The sequence below is a fragment of the Sorex fumeus genome, unplaced genomic scaffold (genome assembly GCF_029834395.1).
Source record: "Sorex fumeus unplaced genomic scaffold, SorFum_2.1 ptg000063l, whole genome shotgun sequence".
NCBI lineage: Eukaryota > Metazoa > Chordata > Mammalia > Eulipotyphla > Soricidae > Sorex > Sorex fumeus.
In genome coordinates, this window is record NW_026606120.1 from 79,345,089 (window position 1) to 79,368,677 (window position 23,589).

Below are 23,589 nucleotides of genomic sequence, written 5' to 3' on the forward strand. Positions count from 1 at the left end.
TAAATCTAACCCCCCCGCCCACCAAGATGTTAAGCCTTTTTCTAAGTCTGATTCTTCCTTACTAGCAGAATCTTAATTCTTCCTGAACTCCCAAGGTTCTACTATTCTACTGTTCTCTTGTTCCGAAACACTACCCCGAACGTTGGGCTTCTGCTAATGTTATGCCTTGACAGGACTATTCTTTCTCTTCTCTTCCAATTCAATCCTTTCTATCTTCTGAAGTTTTTTATTCTACTCCGTCAAAAAACCTTCCCCATTCTCCATCTACACTGAGCTCTCTTTTCTAAAGTTTTAGCTGTGCAATCAAATGCACCAATTTATAACATTATCCAAAGATTACTGCTAAACATTCATCTTCTCACCAAGACTGGACCTCACAAAATATTAGCTACTAAGCCCTTGCAACTGCTTTCACAAGGATTTCCGACTCATTTGTTCAAAATGATTTTTGGGAAGAGGTGGTTTGGGAATACCTAGTGGTGCTCAGGGGTTATTCTTGGTTCTGTGTTCAGGAGTGACCCCAGATGGTGCCTGTGGCACCATTATGCTGTGCCAGGGATAGAACTGGTTCTATCTTACCCACCCCAGAAATGAAATTCTCTCTTATTTGGGGGGTGGGGTGGGGCACTCTCAGCATGCTCACAGCTTATTCCTGACTCAGTGCTCAGGGATCACATGTGGTGCTGGGGATCAATGCCAGGTGGACTATGTGTAAGACAAATGATAATACTATTTGTCCAATCCCCTCATAATTTTCAAAAGTTTTAGCATGTCTTTTACAGGGCTCTCAGCTTGACTCAGGAGTGTGACTTCCTTTTCATTTAGGTTACATCTTAAATTTTTAGTCTTTTGATGCTGCTCCTGCTGAAGCATAAACCAGGGCCTATCAAGTTCCTTTTAGGTCTCTCTCATACAGCCCCGCCTCAAGTGGACACGCAGTGTGTAAATACTACGCTGTCATGTTCTAATGCTTTCTCTCTTTAGGTAATAAACACATGAGCTGCATCAGGACACTAGTTCATAAAGGAAATACATATTTGCAATGACTTCCTCATTCACCTCTATTTCCTAAAGCCTATTTTTTTTTTCAGTTGAGGTATTAGTAGCACTACATTCATGAAGGGGCTGGAGCTATAGCACAGCGGTAGGGTGTTCGCCTTACAAGCGGCCAACATGGCCGACCCAAGTTCGAGTCCTCCGCCCCTCTCGGAGAGCCCGGCTACCGAGAGTATTCAATATGCCAGACACAGTAACAACAAAGTCTCCAATGGAGATGTTACTGGGCCCGCTCGAGCAAATCTATGATCAATGGGAGGGCCTTTACTTACTTTTACTTACTTACATTCATGATACTATAATGTACCACAATACAAAATAAACCCTAAATACAGGCAATCTGTTTTAATAAAATAAAATCTCCTAAGCAAATGTTTCAACTAATTCGAATATATATCATACACGTGCCTGTGCATGTACATACACACATATTACTGTTAGGGTCACAGCCAGCAATGCCTGGGGTCTTCCAGGACCATACCTGGTGGTCCTACCAATTGAACTCCTAGGTCAAATACGTAAGTTTTAAAATAAAGACCAAATAGTTCAATACTGATTTATCAATTTACATACTGTTATAGGCTGGAGCAATAGTACACCGGGTAGGGCGTTCGCCTTGCACACAGCGGACCCGGGTTCTATCCCTCCGCCCCTCTCGGAGAGCCCAGAGAGCCTGGCAAGCTACCGAGAGTATCTCGCCCACACAGCAGAGCCTGACAAGCTACCCATGGCATATTTGATACGCCAAACACAGTAACAAGAAGTCTCACAATTTGTTGTGAGATGTTACTGGTGCCCACTTGAGCAAATCGATGAACGGGAGAACAGTGCTACATGTTTTTAAAGTCACAAAATATATTTAGACTTTAATTTCTTTCTATCATTGCACAGAACAATTTAACTGAAATAATTCAAATATTACCTTCAAAATCAAAATGTCTCTTCATATTTGGAGGGGGAAGGAGGTATCTAACAAGACTTTCCTGAATTCTAAGTTATCTTAATTCAAAATTATTTGGATCAAAAAAAGTTGTTTGGGGGACTGAAGAGACAGTGCAGCAGGTAGGGTACTTGTTTGCAAAAGCAGCCTACTTGAGTTTTATCCCTAACATTTCATCTGTTCCCCCGAGCACCACCAGGGGTAATTCCTGAGTACGGAGGCAGAATCGGAACCCAGGACCTCACATGAACTATATGCCTAGTCCCAGAAAGTCTTTGAATCCATACTACCCCTGTACATCTTATCCTAGACAAAGTATGTATTAACTATTTAATAATCTCTAAAGTATTATGTACAGAACCTACTTACTATTCTGCTTCATAAGGCAATTTTTACAGGCTTATTTTCAATTTCAGCACTTCTAATAAAGTCCTACCCTCTGTGATATATGATATATCAATAAAAATACCCTTGCTTGTAAATATATATTATATATACATAATATATATATTTTTTGGTTTGCGGGCTCACACCATGTGGTGTCTAGTGCCTATGTCTGGCTTTGTGTTCAGGAGAGACCCCCAGGCAGTTCTTGCCAGTCACTGAACCAGGGTTGACTGCACTGCAAGGTGAGCAAGTACCTTATCTATATTATCCTATATTCTCCCTCTGACCCTTAAAACTAATTTCATCAGAATTTTTTGTTTTGTTTTGTTTTAATGCCACACCTGGTGATGCTCAGGGCTTACTTCTGTCTCTGAGCTCAGGAATCACTCCTGGTGGGGCTCTGGGACCATTGGGGTGCAAGGAATTGAACCCGGGTCAGCTGCGTACAAGGCAAGTGCCTTACCCACTGTATTATCTCTCTAGCCCCTAATTTCATCAGGATTTTACAAGTGCCCCAAATAGCACTGACTAAAATATTTTAAGCTAGTTTGTATCAATCACATTAAAATGAACTGATAGAACTTCTGCTTCATGAAAGCAGAGTCTTGGTTTTATTTTGTTAAGACAAATATAAATTTCATCAGGATTTTACAACTACCCCAAATAGCATTGACTAAAATATTTTAAGCTAGTGTGTCTCTATCAATCACATTAAAATGAACTGATAAAACTTCTGCTTCATAAAAGCAGAGTCTTGGTTTTATTTTGTTGTTAAGACAAATATAAATGAATACTTTTTGATGAAAGACAGTTGGAAGAGTTGCTCATACTTAGCAGCATGAAAAAACTGGTTATTCACACCAAAATGCTCAAGAGGTGGGGAGATACTTCAAAGGGCAGGAGCCCATGCTCTGCATGCAAGAGGCCCAGGGGTCCACTGCCAGCATTACATAGCCCCCTGAGCATCACTGTGGTTCCAAAACCGAAATAATGATGATGATGATAATAATAATAATAATAGTGACAACATGGTTGCTCCTATTTCCTCTCAATGACTTCCCGTGCCTAGTAATGCCATGAACACTGAAGAATACCAAGGAAAAAAAAAACTTTCTGACTTTCTCATTTCTGTCCAAATAGATTAAATAATTCAACATAAATTAAAAAAAAACAGTATCTTATGATCTGTTCTATTTTCATCTTTACTTTTTTATGCACTGTCCCATTTCACTTGGTATTTACATCTTAGTGACTTACTCTTCCACCTGGCTCCGGATTCCTTCTTGAACAGTTTCTCATTACAATCAAAACTCTCACTTAGCCATAGCTTAAAACTTTTTGTCACAAAGGTAGAACAGAAGCAGGGAGGTGTGTGTGTGTGGGGGGAGGAGGGGGAACAATTTTTAAAAAGCCTTGAAATGCCTAAAATTATTATTAAAGAGTATTTTAAGGAGAAAAGAGTTTGCTAGGAATAAGGTGCCTTTTTTTCCCTTTTCCATGCTTTTATTTTAAACAAGTCGGAATAATTATTAAAAAGTAGTTACATGGTATCAATGAAACGAGTCTCATATCTTTTTCCTGTTAGAAGTCGTCTGGGGCGAAGGAAGGCAAATGTATCGTCAAGGGGGGGGGGGGAGGAAATTTACAAGAATCTGAAACAGAAATCAAACAACCTGTGTGATCTGCCCTTCCATTTCACAAGTTCCAACTTCCTGCGAGTTCCGAAATAAAAAAAAGCAAAGCAAAGCAAAGCAAAGCAACCCTCAGAAGGGTCTCTTGGACTGGGGGCCAGGGAGGGAGCCGGCAGGCAAGGGCTGTGGGCTCGGGTGCAGCCCGCAAGATGGAACCCCATGGCGCATTCATTCAAACGCTGACAGCCGCTCTGAGGCTAGAAGGAGCCAGAGAAGCCGACCCTGGAGCAGTGACGCGCCCCGTCCCCTGCAAAGGGGGTAAAAAAATAAAACAAAATAAAATCAGAGGCGCGCGGAGGGGGCAGCGATGCGGGAACGTCCACCGGCTGCCGCGGCCGGCCGCATCCAAGCCCCGATCCCGATGACAGCAGGGGACCCAGGGCGACTTCCCGAGGCCGCGTCCACGACCCCGGGAGGGGCGGAACGCGGGCCAGCCCCGAAGGACGGAAGGACCCGCAGGCTCGGCGCGGCTGCCCGGCCCCGAGGGGTCTCCTTCATCCCCCCTGGGACGCGCACTCGGCCCCCCGCGAGCCCCAGCCCCGGCGCTGCGGCGGCCCCGCTGCCGGCCTTTCCCCGGGGCTCGCCCCGCAGGGCCGGGCCTCTCGGACCCAAGGGTCCGAGCAGGGACTCGGCCGGCGACCCGGGGTGGGGGTCCGGGGGTTGGGGGTGGGGGCGCTCACAGGGAAATTCGTCTTGAAATGCCGAACCCAGCCTCCCTCCAGCCCGCACGTCCCGCGAGAAACCAACCCAGCCCCGCGCCCCGCACACCCGCGGCGGCGCCGCCCCGCCGCTCCCCCAGGCTCCCGGGAGGCTCCGCGACGCCCCCTTCGGCTCCGGCCCCTCGTCCGGGGCGCCCCCCACCCCGCCGCCCCAGCACCCCAAACCTCCGGCGCCGGCCCGGAGCTGGCCGGAGGGGCGGGCCGGACGCGGGCTCGGCGCGCAAAGGCGCGATTTAGCCGCCCGACCCCGCGCCCACCCGGGGCAGGAGGGACCGCGGGCGGAGGCCGCACTGCTCGGGACGCGGGCGGGGCGTCGGGGCCGCCGAGACGCGAGGCCCGGGCCGGCCCGGGGCAGGCGGGAGAAGCGGCCGGGCCTAGGCCGCAGCAGGCCGCGGAGTGGCCGTCCCGCAGCTTCCCGAGCGGCGCCGCGAGCCGCGCCTCGGAGCCGGCAGCGAGCGTTACCTGCACGGGTTCCTGCAGCACCGTCATCCTGGAGGCTCAGGCCCACTTTCTGCAGTGCCTCAGGCCCCCCCCGTAGCGGCTTCGGCCCGGCCAGCCCCGGCTCATTTAAACTCACCAGCGACCGTTACCGGGGGATGGGGGAGGCCGAGCGATGGCCGAAGACTCCCGAACGGGACTCGGAAATGCCCGAAGCCTGGGGGAGCGCGCCGCGCGGGAGTCGGACGGAAAAACCCGAGCGCGGCCGGAAAGACACGAGGCGGCTCGGTGGAGGCGGAGCCCGAGACCGGAAATCGTCGAGGGCGACCGGAGACTGCCGAGCGTGCGGGCGCGCGTCGCTTCCTCTTCGCGGGGGCCCCGCCTTCGCCCGCGCACGCCCCGCCCCGTCGCCTGCCCGCCTGTCTCGCGGCGAGCGTTACGCAGCCCCGCGTCCGTCGGTGACGGAGCAGCCCCCCCCGCCCCCACCCCAGCCTCTCGGGCTTAATTAGTCGAGGCCAAGGGCGAAGCCCCCCGGAGTCGGGGCTGCCTTAGAACCGTCGAGAAGAATTTGTCTCTTGAGCTCAGGTCGTTCGTGCGCTCGGAAGTGCCTCGTCACGGTTCAGAGGGGGAAGGACCTTTGTGAAAACCCAGGGGGTGGTCCCTGCCCTCCAGTCGGTCAAGATGAGGGGTAAAGCCGGGCGACGAGGTCCCGGGTGGGGCGCCCCCGGGGAGGAGAGTGAAAAGATCCGGTGTGGCGCGAGCCTCGGGACGTGCCCTTGGACGGGGGCGTGCGACGCGGGTGCAGGGACCGTGCGGCGGGGACGGAACCACACGCGGGGGGTCGCCTGCGGCTGGCGTGTGTGGAGTGACTGCGGCGCGCCTGGGCGGCGCCTCGGACCCCGTCGTTGCCTGGTGGAGAGCGGAGGGACGAGCTGGACTTGGAGGCTGAGGGGGATTGAAGGGGGGAGGAAGGAGTGGAGGAGAAGAGCAGAGGGAGAGATGGGGAGAGCCAAGGGGTCTTCGCTCCATCCCTCTCTTCCTCGCGCCCTCTTTTCTCCTTTCTCTCTCCCTCTTCCAGGCATTCTCACCCCCACCCCCACCCCCGTGTGGCCCCAAGAGCATTTGTTGAGGGGCTGGAGCAATAGCACAGTGGGTAGGGCGTTTGCCTTGCACGCGGCCAGCCCGGGTTCGATTCCCAGCATCCCATATGGTCCCCTGAGCACCGCCAGGGATAATTCCTGAGTGAAGAGCCAGGAGTAACCCCTGTGCATCGCCAGGTGTGACCCAAAAAGCCAAAAAAAAAAATTTTTAAAAAAAGAGCATTTGTTGAAGACTTCCCGTGTTCCCCTCAGTGCTCCCATCTCCTCGGTGCTGTTTTTAACTGGGCCCTCGGTGCTGTGTCTGGGAGCTGATGAAGTGGGGGGCTGCTATTCCCCCCCCCCGCATTCTGTTGGGGCAGCGTCCCTTTATAGCTTTGGATAAAGGGGGGGCACTTTATGCCTCACCTCTCCTCCCCAAACCCCCACAGTAGTGCTTTGGCTATTCAGGGAGTTTCGTGGCTTCAGACACGTTTTAGCAAGTGTTTGTTCTATGTCCATGAAGAAACGCCACTGGAATTTCCACTGGAATTGCACTAAATTTATCTAAGATTTGGATAGTGTGGTCATATTTTGTTTGTTTTGTTTTTGAGGCACCCCTGGTAGTGCTCGGGGTTTACTCCTGGCTCTGTGCTCTGGGATCACTCCTGTCTGGCCCAGGGGACCACATGGGCTGCTGGGGGAATGTAGCTTGTGAGGCAAATGCCCTGTCCTCTGCACCATCTCCTGCCCTATGGTCATTTAAACAAAGTTACCTTTTCTAATCCAAGAATGAAGGATAGGTTTTCTTTTCCTTGCATACTCTTCAATTTCTTTTAATTCTGACTTAGAGTTGTCAGTGTTTCACATTCTTTGTTGAGTTTTAGGTTCTTGATGTTTGGAACATAATAGTAAATGCTTGTAAAATTTCTTTCTCTTCTAGTTCAATGTATATAGAAATGCAACAGATTTTTGTGTTATTTTTGTAGCCTACTTCACAGTGCTGGTTTATTATTTCTAGAAGTTTTTCAATGGAGTCGTTAGAGTCTTCTATATATATTATTACATCACCTGCTAATAGTGATAGTTTTAACTTCTGTTCCCGTTCGAATGCCTTTAATTTGATTTTATATTATTTTGGTTTTGGGCTACATTCAAGCAGGGCTCAGGGCTCACTCTTGGCAGGGTTCAAGGGACCATATGCAGTGCCTGTGATCCAGCTTGGGTCACTGCATGCAAGGCAAGGGCCTTCCTTAGTTCTTGTGCCATCTCTACAGCCCCTGATTTATTTTTCTTGACAGGATGCCATGACTAGGACTTCCAATACTATGTTGAATAATAGTGGTGAAAGTAGACATTCCTGCCTCATGCCCCATCTTAATGGAAAGACTTTCAATTTTTACTTGAGTATGGTGTTAGCTATGGGTGTGTTGTGTATGGCCTTTACTATATTGATGTAAGTTCCTTATATTTCTACTTTGTTGAGTTTTTATCATAAATGGGTGTTAAAACATGTCAAAAGCTTCCTCTGCAGCTGCAGAGATAGCTCAAAGGGCCGGAGCATGCATGAGATCTGGGTCCAGTCCCTGATACCACATAGTGCTCCCCTGAGCACTGCCAGGAGCAACTCTAAGCAATAACTAGGAGTAACTCTTGATCACAACCAGATATCCCTAAAAAATAAGATTTCTGTTCATCAATTATTGATACTATCATATACTTGTATTTTTCCTTTGTTTAGAAAAATAATTTTGTTGTTTGTTCTTGCATTAATTGATTTGTGCATATTGAATCATTCTTGTATCTCTGAAATGAATTTCACCTGACCGTTATGTATTATCCTTTTGATAGATATTTTAGAATTTGGTTTGCTAAGATTTTTATGGAGGATCTTTGCATCTATGTTCATCAGGGATATTAATTTTTAATTGTCTCTTTTTGGATCAGTTTTTTTTTTTTTTTTTTGGATCATACCTGGCGATGCTTAGGGGTTATTCCTGACTCAGCACTAGGAATTACTTCTGGCAGTACTGTTCAAGAATGAATATTTAGTTTTGGGATGTATGGAGAGCCTTATATATTTATATGAATTCCATTTCCTCTTTTAAAGATTTTTATTTCCTTACTGATTTTCTGTCTGGTTGATCTGTTCAATGAGAGTGGGCTGTTAGTCTCCACTATTGTGCTGTTGATGTACCTCCTCAGGTCTGTTAGTAGTTGCTTTATAAACTTTGCTGCCCTTTCATTTGGTGCATTTGTGCTAATAAAATTTCAATACTCTGAAATTTTTTATATATTCCAGTACTTTGGATATATAGATCCCTCAATCAGTAATGTCCATCCCTATATCTTATTTAAAGGCCTTTTGATCTGATAAAAGTATGGCTATCTGTGCTTTCCCTGCCCATCTCCCCCTCCCCACCCCTCCGCTTTGCCACTTATTTGCTTGTATGACTGTTTTCCAACCTTTTAGTCAGAGCTTGTGTTTATTATGAATGTTCAGGTGTGTCTCTTATAAGCAGCAGCAGGTTGGATATTTATTTCCTGATCTGTCCAACCCCACTGTAAGGCCATATTATTTAAAATCTTGATTTGATGAGTCTTTTAGAAGATTCTTTTCTGTTCCTGATTGACCTACTTAAATTCTCAGGGCAGTAACCACTTGGGAAGCCTATTGCTATCCATAATCCACATGTTTAGCTGATGAGTGGAGTTGGATTCCAACAAACATTTTTTAAAACCATGGTCCATTATCTTGCTCCTTTGCTTGTTCCTTGGTCTATTTCATGTTCAATCAGCTTTGAGGACACCAGTTTAGAGAATTATTCAAGGTGCTGGACAGGTCCCCTTGAAAAAGTCAGTAGCTGAATTCCTTCAGTTTCTTTCTCTCTCATCAAGCCCCAGAACCCCACACATATAAGACATGTGCTGAGACATCCTTAAGCTCTGCTTTTTTTCTTGGTTAAATCATTTTATTCCCTTGCTTTGTTTTTTTCTGATGATACATTCTCCTGAGATTTTTTTTACTGTGATTTTTTTTCTTTTTGGTGGGATGGAGGGGTGTGGGGCTCTCTTAAGTAGTGCTTAGATATGGTGGTCCCTTCTGCTGATTCTTGGCTACAGTGTCAAAAGATTCCAGGTTTGTACCCAGTGCTTGGGGTACCATGTGGTGTGGGGGTACAACCCAGGTCAGCTGTGTGCAAGGTAAGCACCCTAACCCCATATCTTTCTGACCTCTTTTGTGAGTTATAAATCCTGGAGGAGCTCAGGATTTACTCCTGGCTGTGCATTTAGGGATCACTCCTGGTGGTCTCAGGCCCATGTGGGATGCCAGAGATTGAACCTGGATCTAGTCTCTTTTAAAATTCAAAAAATTATTTTCTTGGTAGTCCTAACATTAGAATCTGTTCTAGGCTTTCTCCGCATTCTATACACTTGCCTAGGCAAACTTCTCTTCTCCAGTGCTCCTGTTTTGTTTAGTTTTCTCTGTGGTGTGGAAGTCTCAGTAGTCTCTAGTCTAGAGGCTACTCCTAGTGATACTTGAACCTAAGTACCCTGACCTGATGGTTAGGTGCCAAGTCCTAACTAGTATTACACTTTTTCATTTTATAGATAAAAATCTACAATTGTGCCAAAATCTGCATCCCGAGCTAGACTGCTTCTTAGAATTCCAGAAGCAAATACCTAGTTGTCAGTGGGATGTCTTTATTTAGATATCTCACAGATACTTTGTTCAGAATGACATTCCTCATTGCTTACACCAGAAACTTTTTCTGTTCCAGTTTAAGGCTTCATCATCATCTTCATTACTCAAACCAAAAGTCCCTCTCTTGGAGCTGGAGTGATAGCCCAGCGGGTAGGGTGTTTGCCTTGCACACGACTGACCCAGGTTCGATTCCCAGCATCCCATATGATCCCCTGAGCACCGCCAGGAGTAAGTCCTAAGTGCATGAGCCAGGAGTAACATCTCTGCATCGCTGGGTGTGACCCAAAACAAACCAAAAAAAAAAAACCCTCTCTTTACCCAAACCTCTAAGAATGCTCTTCAAATTTTATTTCTTAAAATACCTTTATGTTTTTTCCTTCCGCTAGACTTACCTCCCAAAATAAATCTGATCATGTCAGGATCTCCCCCATCTAAGCTATACAACTCAGGATTCCCCATTGCTCTCAGGATATACTCCCAAACCTTAACATGCCTTACAAATCCTCTAACTTATGGCCCCTGCCTTTTTGTTCAGTCTTGTCTGACCTATCATCCTCTTACACTCTTTCTTCCAGCAAAGCAGGTAGAATATGTTCTTTTGATGAAAGGATTATTCTGAGCTGAAAGCAGTTAAGAAGAACAAATAAAGAGAAATCTTTGCCCTTCTCCACGTACCTAAAAGCAGAATATAAATTTCAATTTATGAAGATGTTTCCTCTTTCCTTTCCAGTACTACTGAAGACAAACAACCATTGTCACTGGAGACAGAGTTGGCAATGAGTTGGGTTTGCATAAATGAACATTACTAGAATAACCCTTATTCTCTAGTAGTTTCTCACAGAGGTTTACCTTACCATAATTTATCACTCTGAAAGTTCAATTCTTTTTTTCTTTATCTTGTCACTTATGTACCAATTGATTGCCATTTTCCAACATGTTATATGTCCAAATGCTAACATTTTTGAGCATCACTAATTATTTTTACAGGGATTCAGGGTCTCAGATTTTGTCCTCCAGTAGTCAAAATTGAAAGTAAGGGACTGCAGATTGGGAAGTATCTCCTTAAACAGTGGGTTTGGGTGAGTATAAGGCAGGTGGGCTAGTAAAACAGGGTTAGGATGTTTGGTGATTATCTCTGGTGTCTGTTCATCTAGATTATTCAGGTTAGTATGGTATGTGGAGAATACATCCTAGAACAATGTACACAGAGCTGCTCTCCTCTAACCTCCACAATACATAGAAAGTAACTAAAGCAAGTCATTACAGTAAGGGTGGTAAGAGCAATGACAAGTATACCAACAGAACAATAGTAGGAAGAGCCAAACTATATCTGTATCCAGTAATAAGAAATGATCTGAAGTGTATTTGGAGGAGGACAGATATCTAGGTGAAGAGTAGAGAAAAATTACATGCAAAGTCTCTGAGGCAAGAGATTAGATTAAGAAGTTCCATTTTGATGGTGCAGTGGAGGGAAAAACTTTTCTCCTGTACACTCTTATGTTCTTCGGCTTTGGTACCAGCAGAGGAACAAAGGCATGCAGGTCGGGGCTGAGCATCCTCCACCCAGATCCTCCAAATTCCAGTAGGCAGGGATCACACCCACCAACTGGCCCCCTGGCGCCCGTTTAATCCCATCAATGGCCAAGACCCAGAGACTATAAAACCCAGCTCCCGGAAGAGAACAGCACAGAGTCTCCTGCCCCCGTGCCTGGCTGTCCTCACCAGGGCCCCTTGGAGGAAACGGGTTGAGTTTCCCTCCCCACCCTGACCAGGGCCCCGGCAGCCAAAGACCTCCAGAACCAGCCACCACCATGCTGAGACCACTCTCCACACGCATGAAGGTACCGGCAGAGGAACAAAGGCATGCGGGACCTGGGGCTGAGATCTCCAAGCCTGCTCGGATCAGGGCTGAGCATCCTCCACCCAGATCCTCCAAATTCCAGTAGGCAGGGGTCACACCCACCAACTGGCCCCCTGGCGCCGTGTAATCCCATCAACGGCCAAGACCCAGAGACTATAAAACCCAGCTCTCGGAAGCGTGCGCGGCCGCATTTGCAGCCATGCAACATCTTATTATCTCATTCCTGCTTTGGACAAATAGGCAGGCTACCGAATGTAACCTGCCCACGCGACAGAGTCTGGCAAACTCCCCGTGGCGTACCCAATATGCAAAATACCAATAACAATGATGGGTCTCATTCTCCTAACTCTGAAAGAGCCTTGAATATGGCACTTTTTAAAAAAATCTCAGGGCTAGGACGAAGGAGACATTACTGGGGCCTGCTCGAGGCAATCAACGAATAACAGGATGGTTGTGATCATGACTCTTATGTTCATGTCTGGTGCCCTGTCAATTAAACATATGTGAATTAAACATTTTTAACATGCAACATATATATGTATACTCACACACACACACACACGAGAAATTAATTGTGACAGGGGAATAGACAGGATGAGATGAGGAATATGGCTCTAAGGAAAGGATTACTGGTATGGAATGTCAGCAAGGTGGGGCCTGATTCAATAAGATTAGTGTCCTTATAAGAAGAGACATAACAACTCACTCTTTCCCTACCACCCTCCCCTGTATGTAAGCACCAGAGAAAGGTCACCTGAGGACGTGGCAGGAAAGCAGCCAGTTGCCGGCCAAGAAAATAACTCTTTCTAGAAACCAAATTTGCTAGCACCTTGATCATGGACTTCAAGCCTCCAGACTGTGAGAAAACAAATTTCTGTTATATAAGTCACTTAGTCTGTGGAATTTTTTAGAAGACAAATACAATTGCTTATTCTATGTCTTTCCCTAAGGAAAGACCAAGTATTCTATTTTCAGATATTATTCTTTGAAGAACATTACATATTTAGTAAATGCTTAAAAATTAAACTGAATCATTAAAGTGAAAGTTCTTTTACTTCTTTCTAAATCTTTTTTGCCTTACTTTTTTTTTAAAAAAAATCTTTTGAGGGGCATGGTGATTGAACCAAAGACATTTAAATACCTAAGATGTACCTCAACACTAAGACTACATCCTCAGTCACCCTTATTCTTTTAATATTGAAATCATACTCATCTTTCAGGTATCAACCTTAATAATACATCCTTAAACTATTTCCCATCCTGCCTAATCTAAATTGGGCTGGAGTGATAGTACAGCAGGTAGGGCGTTTGCCTTGCACATGGCTGACCTAGGTTGGATTTCTCCCTCCCTCTCTGAGAGCCCAGCAAGCTACAGAGAGTATCTCGCCCACCTGGCAGAGTCTGGCAAGCTACCCGTGGCATATTAGATATGCCAAAAACAGTAACAAGAAGTCTCACAATGGAGATGTTACTGGTGCCCACTCGAGCAAATCGATGAACCACGGGAGGACAGTGCTACAAGTGCTACCTAGTCTAAATTATCATCTATATTCTTTTATTTGCTCTTACGGCATCTTTTCTCACTGGTATGTGTGGTAGTTTTAACTATATTTGCTCCCTGTAATGACTCTAATGCCTACCAGAGTGCCTTCACAAATAAAAAAAGGCATTAAAGCAGTTAGGGATATGACTTAAATGAGTGGAACACATGACTACATGTTCAAGGCCCTGAGTTCCATCCCTGGAGAGACCTTGGTCCTGCATATGTTCTTCCCCATCCCCTGCCTTAAACACTTGGCTGTGGCCCAGGTAACCCCTGGAACAGCACCACTAAGCCAAATGGCCCTAGACCTCAGCACTGCTGGAGGGTTTTTATATTAAAAATGAACTTAGAGCCACAGCCTTAGTACAGTGTATAGGGCACTTGCCTTGCAAATAGCCAATTTGGGTTCTGTCCCCAACCCTCTATATGTTCTCCTGAGCCTGCTAGGAGTGATCCCTGAGCCAGAAATAAGCCCTGAGTACTGCCAGATGTGGCCTAAAAATAAGAACAATTCATTTAAATAATATAAATTTAGAGGGCCAAATGGCTCAAAGGACTGGAGAGCAGGCTGTGCATATGGGAAGCTTAAATCTGATCCCTAGGACTACATGATTCCCCAGCACCACTGAGAGTGGCCCCCAAATTAAAAAAAAATGTTTTGGGGGTATGGTTCCATCAGCAGGTCAATCTGTACCTGTGAGGCGAGTGCATCAGCAGCTTGATGGTGCCTTCAAACTTCCAGATACCCCAAAATTGCTGCTGTGCTTTTGGCCAGACCCCAAAAACTTGGGGCAGAGTTTACCAAGAAAGTAAACGGCCAAAAGTTAGGTATGTGGGAGACACACCCACAAACCACCTCTGGTTCAGCTATATAATTGAAGGTATGGCCTCTCTGGTTCCTGATTGAACTGCTTAATGGCCATGATCCCAGAGACTCAGAAACAAATCTGAAAACCCAAAGGCTTTTGGCAGAAATGTGTCCAGTCCCTGCAGTAGGTTATAGGCACTGGGCCATCCCAGGTGGGAATAGGTTTTGTGCCTTGGCCTGTTCCCCCTGGCAGCCCAGTGGCCGCCATTCTCCAGAGGCCACTGGACAGTCAGGTTTGGGCCCACAGTGACGAGACACGCAGGGCCTTGCGGGATGGGGTTGGAGCCGGCCCTTTCCTCCCCAGCCCAGCGACCCCGGGTCACCGCCCATGAACGGCCTCTCTGGCTCCTGATCAAGCTGCTTAATGGCCATGATCCCAGAGACTCAGAAACAAATCTCAAAACCCAGAGACTTTTGGCAGAAATGCATCCAGACCTGCAGTAGGTTACTGTCACCGGGCCACCCCAGGGGGGAAAGGGTGCTCTCCCTCCACCTGCTCCCCCTTGGCGACTCAGTGGCCGCCATCTGCCAGAGGCCATTGGACAGTCAGGTTTGGGCCCGCAGTGATGAGACACGCGTGGCCTCACAGGATGGGTGTGGAGCTGGCCCTTTCCTCCCCATCCCAACAAGACCCCAAGTCGCCACCCATGAACGATTTTTCTGGCTCCTGATCAAGCTGCTCAACGGCCATGATCCAAGAGACTCAGGAACAAATCTCGGAACCCAGCAGGTTTTGGCAGAAATCCCTCCAGATTTAATTGTTAAAATTTCGGAATTTCAAAATCGTGCAGCCACTACTGCAGCCATGTGACATCATATGTTATTCATAACCAGCAATAGAAAACAAATTGTCTACTGTTGCCTTTTCAGCAGATCTGAGTCCTGGGGTAAAATCCCAAATAGTAATGGTGGGTCTGATGTCAAAATATTGAATGTAATCAAAGTAGAGAGAGAGTAATGTGAAAATCATCTGCCCCACAGGTAGGGGGTGTGGGATGGGGGTATACTGGGGTTTTGGGGTTGGAGAATGGGCAATGGTGAAGGTATGGGTGTTTCATTGTATGACTGAGACTTAAACCCAAAAGCTTTGTGACTGCTCTCACGGTGATTCAATAAATAAAATTATAAAAAATGAAAAAAATGTTTTATGGATATAACTGATCAGTATATAACTCATTATATTTTATATTTTTAGAAAAGCACCAGGCTTTTCTAACTGGACCCGTCTTTGGACCCAGAGGACATAGTGACTGAGGGATGTCAAGGCAACATATAAGTTCCTAAGGGATGTCAAAGCAAGGTATGAAGAGCTCATGCTAATCTAGAAAATCCATCATGGTTGAAGTGGGCTCTGTCATGTGCTGCAAGGCCTTTAGCCATGAGGAGAGTAAAATGAGTTGAAAAGCAGAGGAAAAGAAGCAAATTAGTTCGTCTGGAGTGGAGGCTGCTATTTGAAATAGTGGTGCAAAGGACAGTTGCTCTGCTTTGAGTTCCGAGCTAGTGACTTTAGATTCAATAAGCCTAGAGAGCTTTTAGTGATGATCGATTTGGATAGTGACCTCATGAGAATGGAATTTGAGCAAGATCATGCTAACAGCTGAGTACTTGAAAAAGGAGTAGGAACTGGGAATGCAGTGAAGAGGCTTGCTTGGGCAAATAGCTCTAAATTTCCATCCTAGGATCTTAAATAATCAAATCAGGAAGAAAAAAAAAGATGGAAAATGCAAAAGGTTGCTCATTTACATTAAGAAAACCTTTTTTTTTTTTTTTTTTTTTTTCTTTTTGGGTTACACCTGGCGATGCACAGGGGTTACTCCTGGCTCTGCACTCAGGAGTTACTCCTGGCGGTGCTCAGGGGACCATATGGGATGCTGGGAATCGAACCCGAGTCAGTCACATGCAAGGCAAACGCCCTACCCGCTGTGCTATCTCACCAGCCCCGAGAAAACCGTTTTGAGTGGGAAAGGAAACACTCCTGGTGATGCTCAGCCCTGCGCCTGACAGTTTTTGTGCTGCTCAAACCATCTGTCATGGGGGCCACCGGGGCTGCACCACCACTGCTGGAGGGAGAGACAATGTGATGCTTAGGAAGCAGGTAATGTTAGGGATTGAACTCAGGATATCATGCCTACCAGACACACATTCTAGCCTCTATCTTCTTAAACCTCTGAGAAAAAAAAAAATTAATGCTTTCTGCTTCGCTCATGAAGATTCTAACCAGAAAGTTGCTTGATGATAAGACATAGAACCAAAAGAGTAAATGAAATAATTTTCTCCTTTTTCTCAGAAGGGACATACATGCCTGACACTAAATGAAAACATCTAGATCATCTGGAGAAGGTGCTCCCCCTACACACACACACACACACACACACACACACACACACACACACACCCTACATACTAAGATTCTTTGTTTTTTTGCCTTTCTAGATTCTTGGCAGACTTTTTTTTTTTCTTTTTGGGTCACACCCGGCATTGCACAGGGGTTACTCCTGGCTCATGTACTCAGGAATTACTCATGGCGGTGCTCGGGGACCATTTGGGGATGCTGGGAATCGAACCCAGGTCGGCCATGTGCAAGGCAAACGCCCTACCCGCTGTGCTACCTCTCCAGCCCTGGACTTTCATTTTTCTTTAAACAAATTGCACAGCAATGGGTTAAACACAGGACACTGAACTTTTTATTTGTTTTAAGTCTACACCATAATTGTCTTGGATAAACTTTGCTATTGTCTACCTTTTGTTTTCTTGTGTCACAAATATAAGATAGATTTAGGACATAGGATAGAAGATAAAACTATGTTTAATATATTGGTTTTTTCTTTCATTGTCTCTCTCTTTTTCTGTCTTCCTCTTTCTTTTCTTTCTCTCTTTTATCTTTCCTTTCTTCAATCTCTCCCTCCCTTCCTTCCTTCCTTCCTTCCTTCCTTCCTTCCTTCCTTCCTTCCTTCCTTCCTTCCTCCCTTTCTTCCCCTCCCTCCCTTCTTTCTTTCTTTCTTTCTTTCTTTCTTTCTTTCTTTCTTTCTTTCTTTCTTTCTTTCTCATACCTGGCAATGCTCAGGGGTTACTCCTTGTTCTGCACTGGAATTATTCTGGATAGTGCTCAGGAAACCATATGGAATGTCAGGTATCAAACCTGTGGCTGGTTTGTGCAATGCAAATGCCCTACCCACGGCCCTCCCTCCTTCCCTCCCTCCCTCCCTCCCTCCCTCCCTTCCTTCCTTCCTTCCTTCCTTCCTTCCTTCCTTCCTTCCTTCCTTCCTTCCTTCCTTCCTTCCTTCCTTCCTTCCTTCCTTCCTTGGATCAAACCCAGGTCTCACATGCAAGGCATTACTTTACCTTGCCAAATCAAATGCAAACTTGAAGCTTAGACAATTTGGAAAAAAGTTAGAACTTGGAGATAATAGATATTTTGGGTAGAACTAATTATTTTATTTTCTTTTATCCTGTAAAACCTTTGGAGAGAATTTATCATCATATTTTATCATCATATTTTAAAAAATGTTTAATAGCAAAAAAAAGGTATATTTGGAATTAGCCAGCTAGACTCAGTTTAGATGATCCTAATTTTGTTAGCAACATCCCAGACATCCTTGTTGGTAGCCAGCTAAACTCATGCCTTCTTCTCTTCATCCGGTCTGATCAGGGGTTTGACCTTGGCCACCTCCATCTCACAGACCTTCTCAGCCTGTTCTGGCACCTGTTGGCCTTGACATCCATAATGTACACAAGTGTGCTGTTGGCGTTTGCCTTCTTCACAGCTAACTCAGGGATTAGATGGTGGCAGGGTGGTCGGGTGGTTTCTCTTCTAAAAATATTTGTACCTCCTTCTCAGCCAGTTTGGGGCCTTTGAGAGGTTAATGTAGTGCACCTCTTATTTTGTAAGGTGTGAGGGCAGAAGGGTGGCTGTACTGTGGATGCTTTCTTGTGCTGTTTTCTTGGCTTTCAAACCTTCTGTTTTGGCTTCAGCTTTGGGACAAAAGGGCTTATTTGCTTTTGTGAAAGTGTTTTTCTTTTTTTTTTTGGTGGAGTGGAGGCAGCTGGGGCCACACCCAGCAGTGTGCTCAAGGGCTATTCTTGTCGCTGTGCACAGGAGTAACTCCTGGCAGAAAGTTTCCTAAAACATGTTTTTTTTTTTAAACAAACAAAAAACAAGAAGATTTTTTTTAATTTCTAAAATTTTTTTTATTTTATAAGTTAGCTCACAATATTTGATTACATTTAATATTCAAATACCCATCCCACCACCATTACACCTTCTCACCATCAACTTTGGGATGTTTCTATCCCAGGCCCCAATCCCTGTCCCAAAACACAACCGAAATAATATATTTCATATTGTCTGTTATGAAGAACTGCTAAACATGCTTCCAAGAAAGTGTTCATATAGGAAACAGTGTGAGGATTGTTCTATTTTGGCAGGAGCCATTAAGACATTCTATAGGATATCACTAACATATTGTTAAAGTTTGGGTGATGTGAACTTAGGAATATATATCTGAAAATATGTATATATGCACATATATATATATATTTCCCTCTATGATTTGTTGCCTGCTATCTGAACCCCATCAAATGTGGTGTGGTAATTATGGAGAATGAGTAGGGAGTGTCTTATGATGTGTCACGAGGCCACGCAATCCAGGAATATATTTTCTCATATGTGAGGCTCGGCCAGAGCGTGTGGGAAGTGTGGCCTTGAGCTTGGCGGTGGTTGGGTTCTGGAGTCTTTTGGCTGCTGGAGCTGGGTCCCTTGGGGCAGAGAGGGCTCTCACCCGCACCCCTCTGGGGCGCCCCATGTGAAACAACCTGGTGCGGATTCCACTGGCATCGTTATAGGGGGCCTCATGTTGTGCTCCCTTCCGAGGAAAGCAGCCCTGGGATCTGACGGTGGCCAATGATGAGATTATCTGGCCTGGCAGGAGGTGGCTTATGGGCGTGACCCCTGCGTCTCCAGAGACTAAACCAAGAAGATTTTTAACCAATCCCCCCACCCTTTTTGGTTTTGTTTTATTTGGAGGTCACACCTGGTATGCTCAGGGCTTACTCCTGGCTCTGCACTCAGGAAGAAATCATTCATGGACAGTGCTCAGGGGACTATGTGGGATGCCTGGGATGTAACCCAGGTTGGTCATGTGCAACGCAAGCATCTTTACCTGCTGTACTATTGTTCTAGCCCTGAAAAAAACCTTTTATTTGTATATTTGCATTCTCAATATCAGTAAGCTCCTTGGGGCCAGGAAGTTGCCTTGTTTCATTTATTTTTGTTTGTTTTGTCTTTGGGCCACACCCAGAGATGCTTAGAGGTTATTCCTGGCTTTGCACTCAGATTACTTACTCCAAGCAGTGCTCAGGGAACCATATGGGGTGTTGGGAATTGAACCCTGGTCAACCATGTGCAACGCAAGCACCCCACTCACTATACCATTGCTTCAGCCCAGGAATTGCCTTATTTGTCTTAGTGATAGTACCTTCTCAAAAGTATTGAGTGAATCAATAAATGAGAGTAATTTTGATAAAGAGGCAGGTCAGGGACAAATCTTGGTATGATACGTAAAACAGAGAAGACCTGACGACAAGATGAGTAGACAGAGGAGTTGATGGAGAGGCAAGGAGGAAGTCAGAATTCCAGAAGTAAAAGAAGTTGGTGGAAAGGGAGCCTAGGAAAGAACCACATTAAGCTTTAAAACCATATCCCCAGTGTCAAAGAGATAGTATAATGGGTAGGACACTTGCTTTTCACACAGCTGATTCCATTTGATTCCCACAACTGCATCTGGTCCATTGCCTACCATCAGAATTGATCCCTGAGGAGTCAGGAATAAACCCTGAGCACAGGTGAAAGTGACTCACTGTACCCTTCCCCACCCCCCACCCCCAAAACAAGTATGTGTTCTAAGGCTGAGAAAAAGTGCTAGCTAACTGTGTGTCTTTTTTTCCCTTTTCGTTTTTGTTTGGAGGCACTTAGAAGTACTCCAAGGCTATTCCTGACTATTTTCAGGAGTGACCTCTGATGGTGCTCAGGAGACCTATGGCGGAAGCGATATATATCTAGAAAATACCTTAACCTTTGAACTATCTTTCTGGCCTCTATGTCCTTCATTTTTTTGTTGTTGTTTATTTTGTTTTGTTTAGGGGCCATTCTTTTTTTTTAATTTTAATTTTTATTAGTGAGACACCATGAGGTGCAGTTGTAGATTTACAAATTTTTGTGCTTGGGTTTCAATTATACAATGATCAAATACCCATCCCTCCACCAGTGCCCATTTCCCACCACCACAGATCCCAGTATCCCTCCCACCCCCCAACCCCCCATCCCACCCTGCCTCTGTGGCAGGGAATTCCCTTTTGTTCTTTCTCTCCTATTGGGTGTTATGGTTTGCAAAAGAGGCAATGGGTGGCAATCATGTTTGGTCTATACTCTACTTTCAGCATACTTCTCCCATCATGGGAGGATCCTCCCAACACCCTTTATTTGGTGCTCCCTTCTCTATCTGAGCTCCCTTTTCTTAGGGGCCATTCTTAGCAGTTTTCAGTTACTACTCCTGACTCGGTGCTTGGGGTAGCTCCTGGGGTATTCAGGAGATCAATACTGCTGAGAATAGAATCTGGGCCTGGCACTCTTATAGAGATTAAGGCGTTTGTCTTGCATACAGGTGACCCAGGTTCAAAACCTGGTACCTCATCTGGCTCCCTGGATGCCAGGAGTGATCCCTGAGCACAGAACAAGTAGAAAGCACTAGCTGCATTGCAGATAAACTCTTATTTTCCTTAGAACTTTGTCTTATTCATATGTACTGTCAGTGAAATGATATACAGATAATTTTGTTTATATGAATGTTTATTGTATTTGTGTCAAATACCTTGCTTTTAAGTGTTACACACTCTTTCATGTGTGTGAAAAGTACATTTTTATTTTTATTGAATCACTGTGAGATACATAGTTACAAAATTGTTTCCAATTGAGTTTTTATTTTGGTTCTTCATCACCTGGTGATGCTCAGGAGTTACTCCTGGCTCTGCACTCAGGGGTTATTCCTGGAGGTGCTTGGTGTACATATGGGATGCCAGGGATCAAACCCAGGCTGGCTGCGTGCAAGGCAAACACCCTACCTACTGTGCTTTAATTTTGGCCCCATGTTTCAGTCTTGTAATGTTCCAAGACTCATCCCTTAACAAGTGTCCATTTCCTACCCCAGTTTCCCTCCTGTATCCCTTGTCTCCAGCCTGCCTCTATGTAGACACAAATTTTTAGTAGGATGGGGATCCCAAGCAGTGCTTGGGGGTCCCTATGGGTGATTTTTGCCAACCTGGTTGATAGTTCACTGTGAGAGTCTGAGGGTGTGGTGCTGCTGGGTTATCTTTGTCACCCAGGCAATGCTTGACCATGCAGGAGTGTACCAGGTAATGCTTGTGGGACTGTGGTGTTGGGGGTGGGACTGGGGTCCACCACATGCAAGACATGTGCCTTAACTCCTGTGCTATTTCTCTGGCCCAGGAATCTTTGTCCTTATCTCTAGTGCTCACATATATGCTTGCTGGGGCTTGCATACCTGGCCATCGTGCTTGACTAGTTTGAGCTTCTTTGCTTGCTAGGGAGTACACAGTTGTGGTGCTTGCACACACCAGGTCATGGTGCAGCAAAAATCACACACTGTTACTGTGCTGGGGTCCCAAAGAGCAGAACTACTGGGACTTGCTCAGTGTACATGGGCAGCACCAGGTATTAAACTTTCAGTCTCATTGCTAGCAAGGTGGCCACTTTTGTCACTTAGTCATTCTGAGTCCCCTCAGTTTTTTTGGATTTTCTTCAGGTATTATACTGGTGATATTTTCTTTGATTTCTTTTTTCATGGCTTTATACTTAGGGACAACACCTGACAGTGTTCATGGCCTACTTCCTGAGTAGTCCTGTGCTTGGGGGTCACTCTCAGTGGTCTGAGGGGCCCATGGTCCTGGAGACAAACCCTCCTGCATGCACAGCATGTGCTTAACCTGTTGCGCTATCTTGCCAGCCCCTTCTTTAATTTCCTTTAGCATATTTACTAGGCTCCCCTTTTTGTTTTATCGCTGTTGTTATTGTGGTGATTGAGGCTCATACACTTTAGTTGCAATGCTTGCACATGTATTTACTGGAACTCAGACTCTCTTAGTTGTGGTGCTCACATACACCTGGCTGTTTTGTGGCCCAGGGGTTCCTAGGCTGCAGAACTGCATGGGTTGAACTCAGTTCATGTGGACAGCATGGAGATGAAACTCAGGGCCTCACCTGAGCTGTGCCCCAGTCCCCATTCTAACCTGCTTCTAGTCTGGGGCTGGAATAATTAGCACAGCAGGTAAGGCTGCCTTGCATGTGGCCAATTCAGGTTCAATCCCTAGCATTCCAATCCCCCAAACCACCAGACATAATTTCTGAGTATAAAGTGAGTACAAAGCCCAGAGCAATCCCTGAGCACCACCAGGTGTAGCCCAAGCAAGAAACAAAAGCAACCTCCAAACTGTTTGCTGTCATATTTGCTGTCATATTTCCAGATGAAGTCCAACCTATAGTCAAGGACTCAATATCTTTTTGAATTCGTTGCTCTCTTCTTCTCTCTTGTTATTTTGCCCCCAGGTGCACATGTTGCTCTGTCAAACAGTGCTCACCAGTACCACTGAGTTTGCTGATAAGCCTTAAGACTGACTCCCAAACTCCCAAGTCAGTTGGGCTCCACTCCCTAGAGTGATACCCCACAAGGAGAAGCAGCCACAGGGAGGCACTTCTTAGATTGTCACTCACTGACCTGATAGTTTATTATTTATTGCCATATTGCTTAGAGATGAGAGGAATCAAAATGACCTTTCAAGTTCAGTTGCCCCTTCCTCTTTCTCTCAGCTTCCCACAGCACAGTAAATGGGCTGTGCCCTGGAGTCCCCTTTCTCACCACCCAGATCAGACTGCCATCGCGTGGGTGGAAGCACCGCTGATTCTAAGGCAGTGGAGGCCGGCAAGAGGGATCAGCACCCCAGAGCTGTTCCTCTAGGTTACCCCACAGCCGTGCCTGGCTACCTCCCCACAACCAAGACCACACTCACTCATCCCAAAAAGGTCCTCCCTTTCCCCATGGGCTTTCTCACAATGTTCTTCTCCATTTCCTGGTGTTTTTCCTCTTGATTATTCTGTCAAGTTTGATCTTGGAAGAGGGAACAACAGATCCATGGGTTCAGTCAGGATCCAGCCTTGAGAATCACGAGTGTTTGTTTTGCATGAGGCACTCTTCCAAGCGCAGCATCCCTATGAACTGATTCACTTCTCACAACC

The 23,589-nt window shown here is 45.8% G+C and overlaps 1 protein-coding gene across 4 annotated transcripts in view; it reads right to left on the reverse strand.

Moving 5' to 3' along the window:
* CDC27 (cell division cycle 27) overlaps window positions 1–5,507 on the reverse strand; it is a 61,319-nt gene extending 55,812 nt beyond the window's left edge. For 2 of the 4 annotated variants that reach the window (XM_056127172.1, XM_056127171.1), the window contains exon 1: window positions 5,256–5,507. In XM_056127172.1, coding sequence (XP_055983147.1) covers window positions 5,256–5,282 — 27 coding nt within the window. In that variant the 5' untranslated portion in view covers window positions 5,283–5,507. The remainder of the gene's footprint in view (window positions 1–5,255) is intronic. The other 2 variants (XM_056127170.1, XM_056127169.1) reach the window with 1 other exon arrangement.
* Between the last annotated feature and the right edge of the window lie 18,082 nt (window positions 5,508–23,589).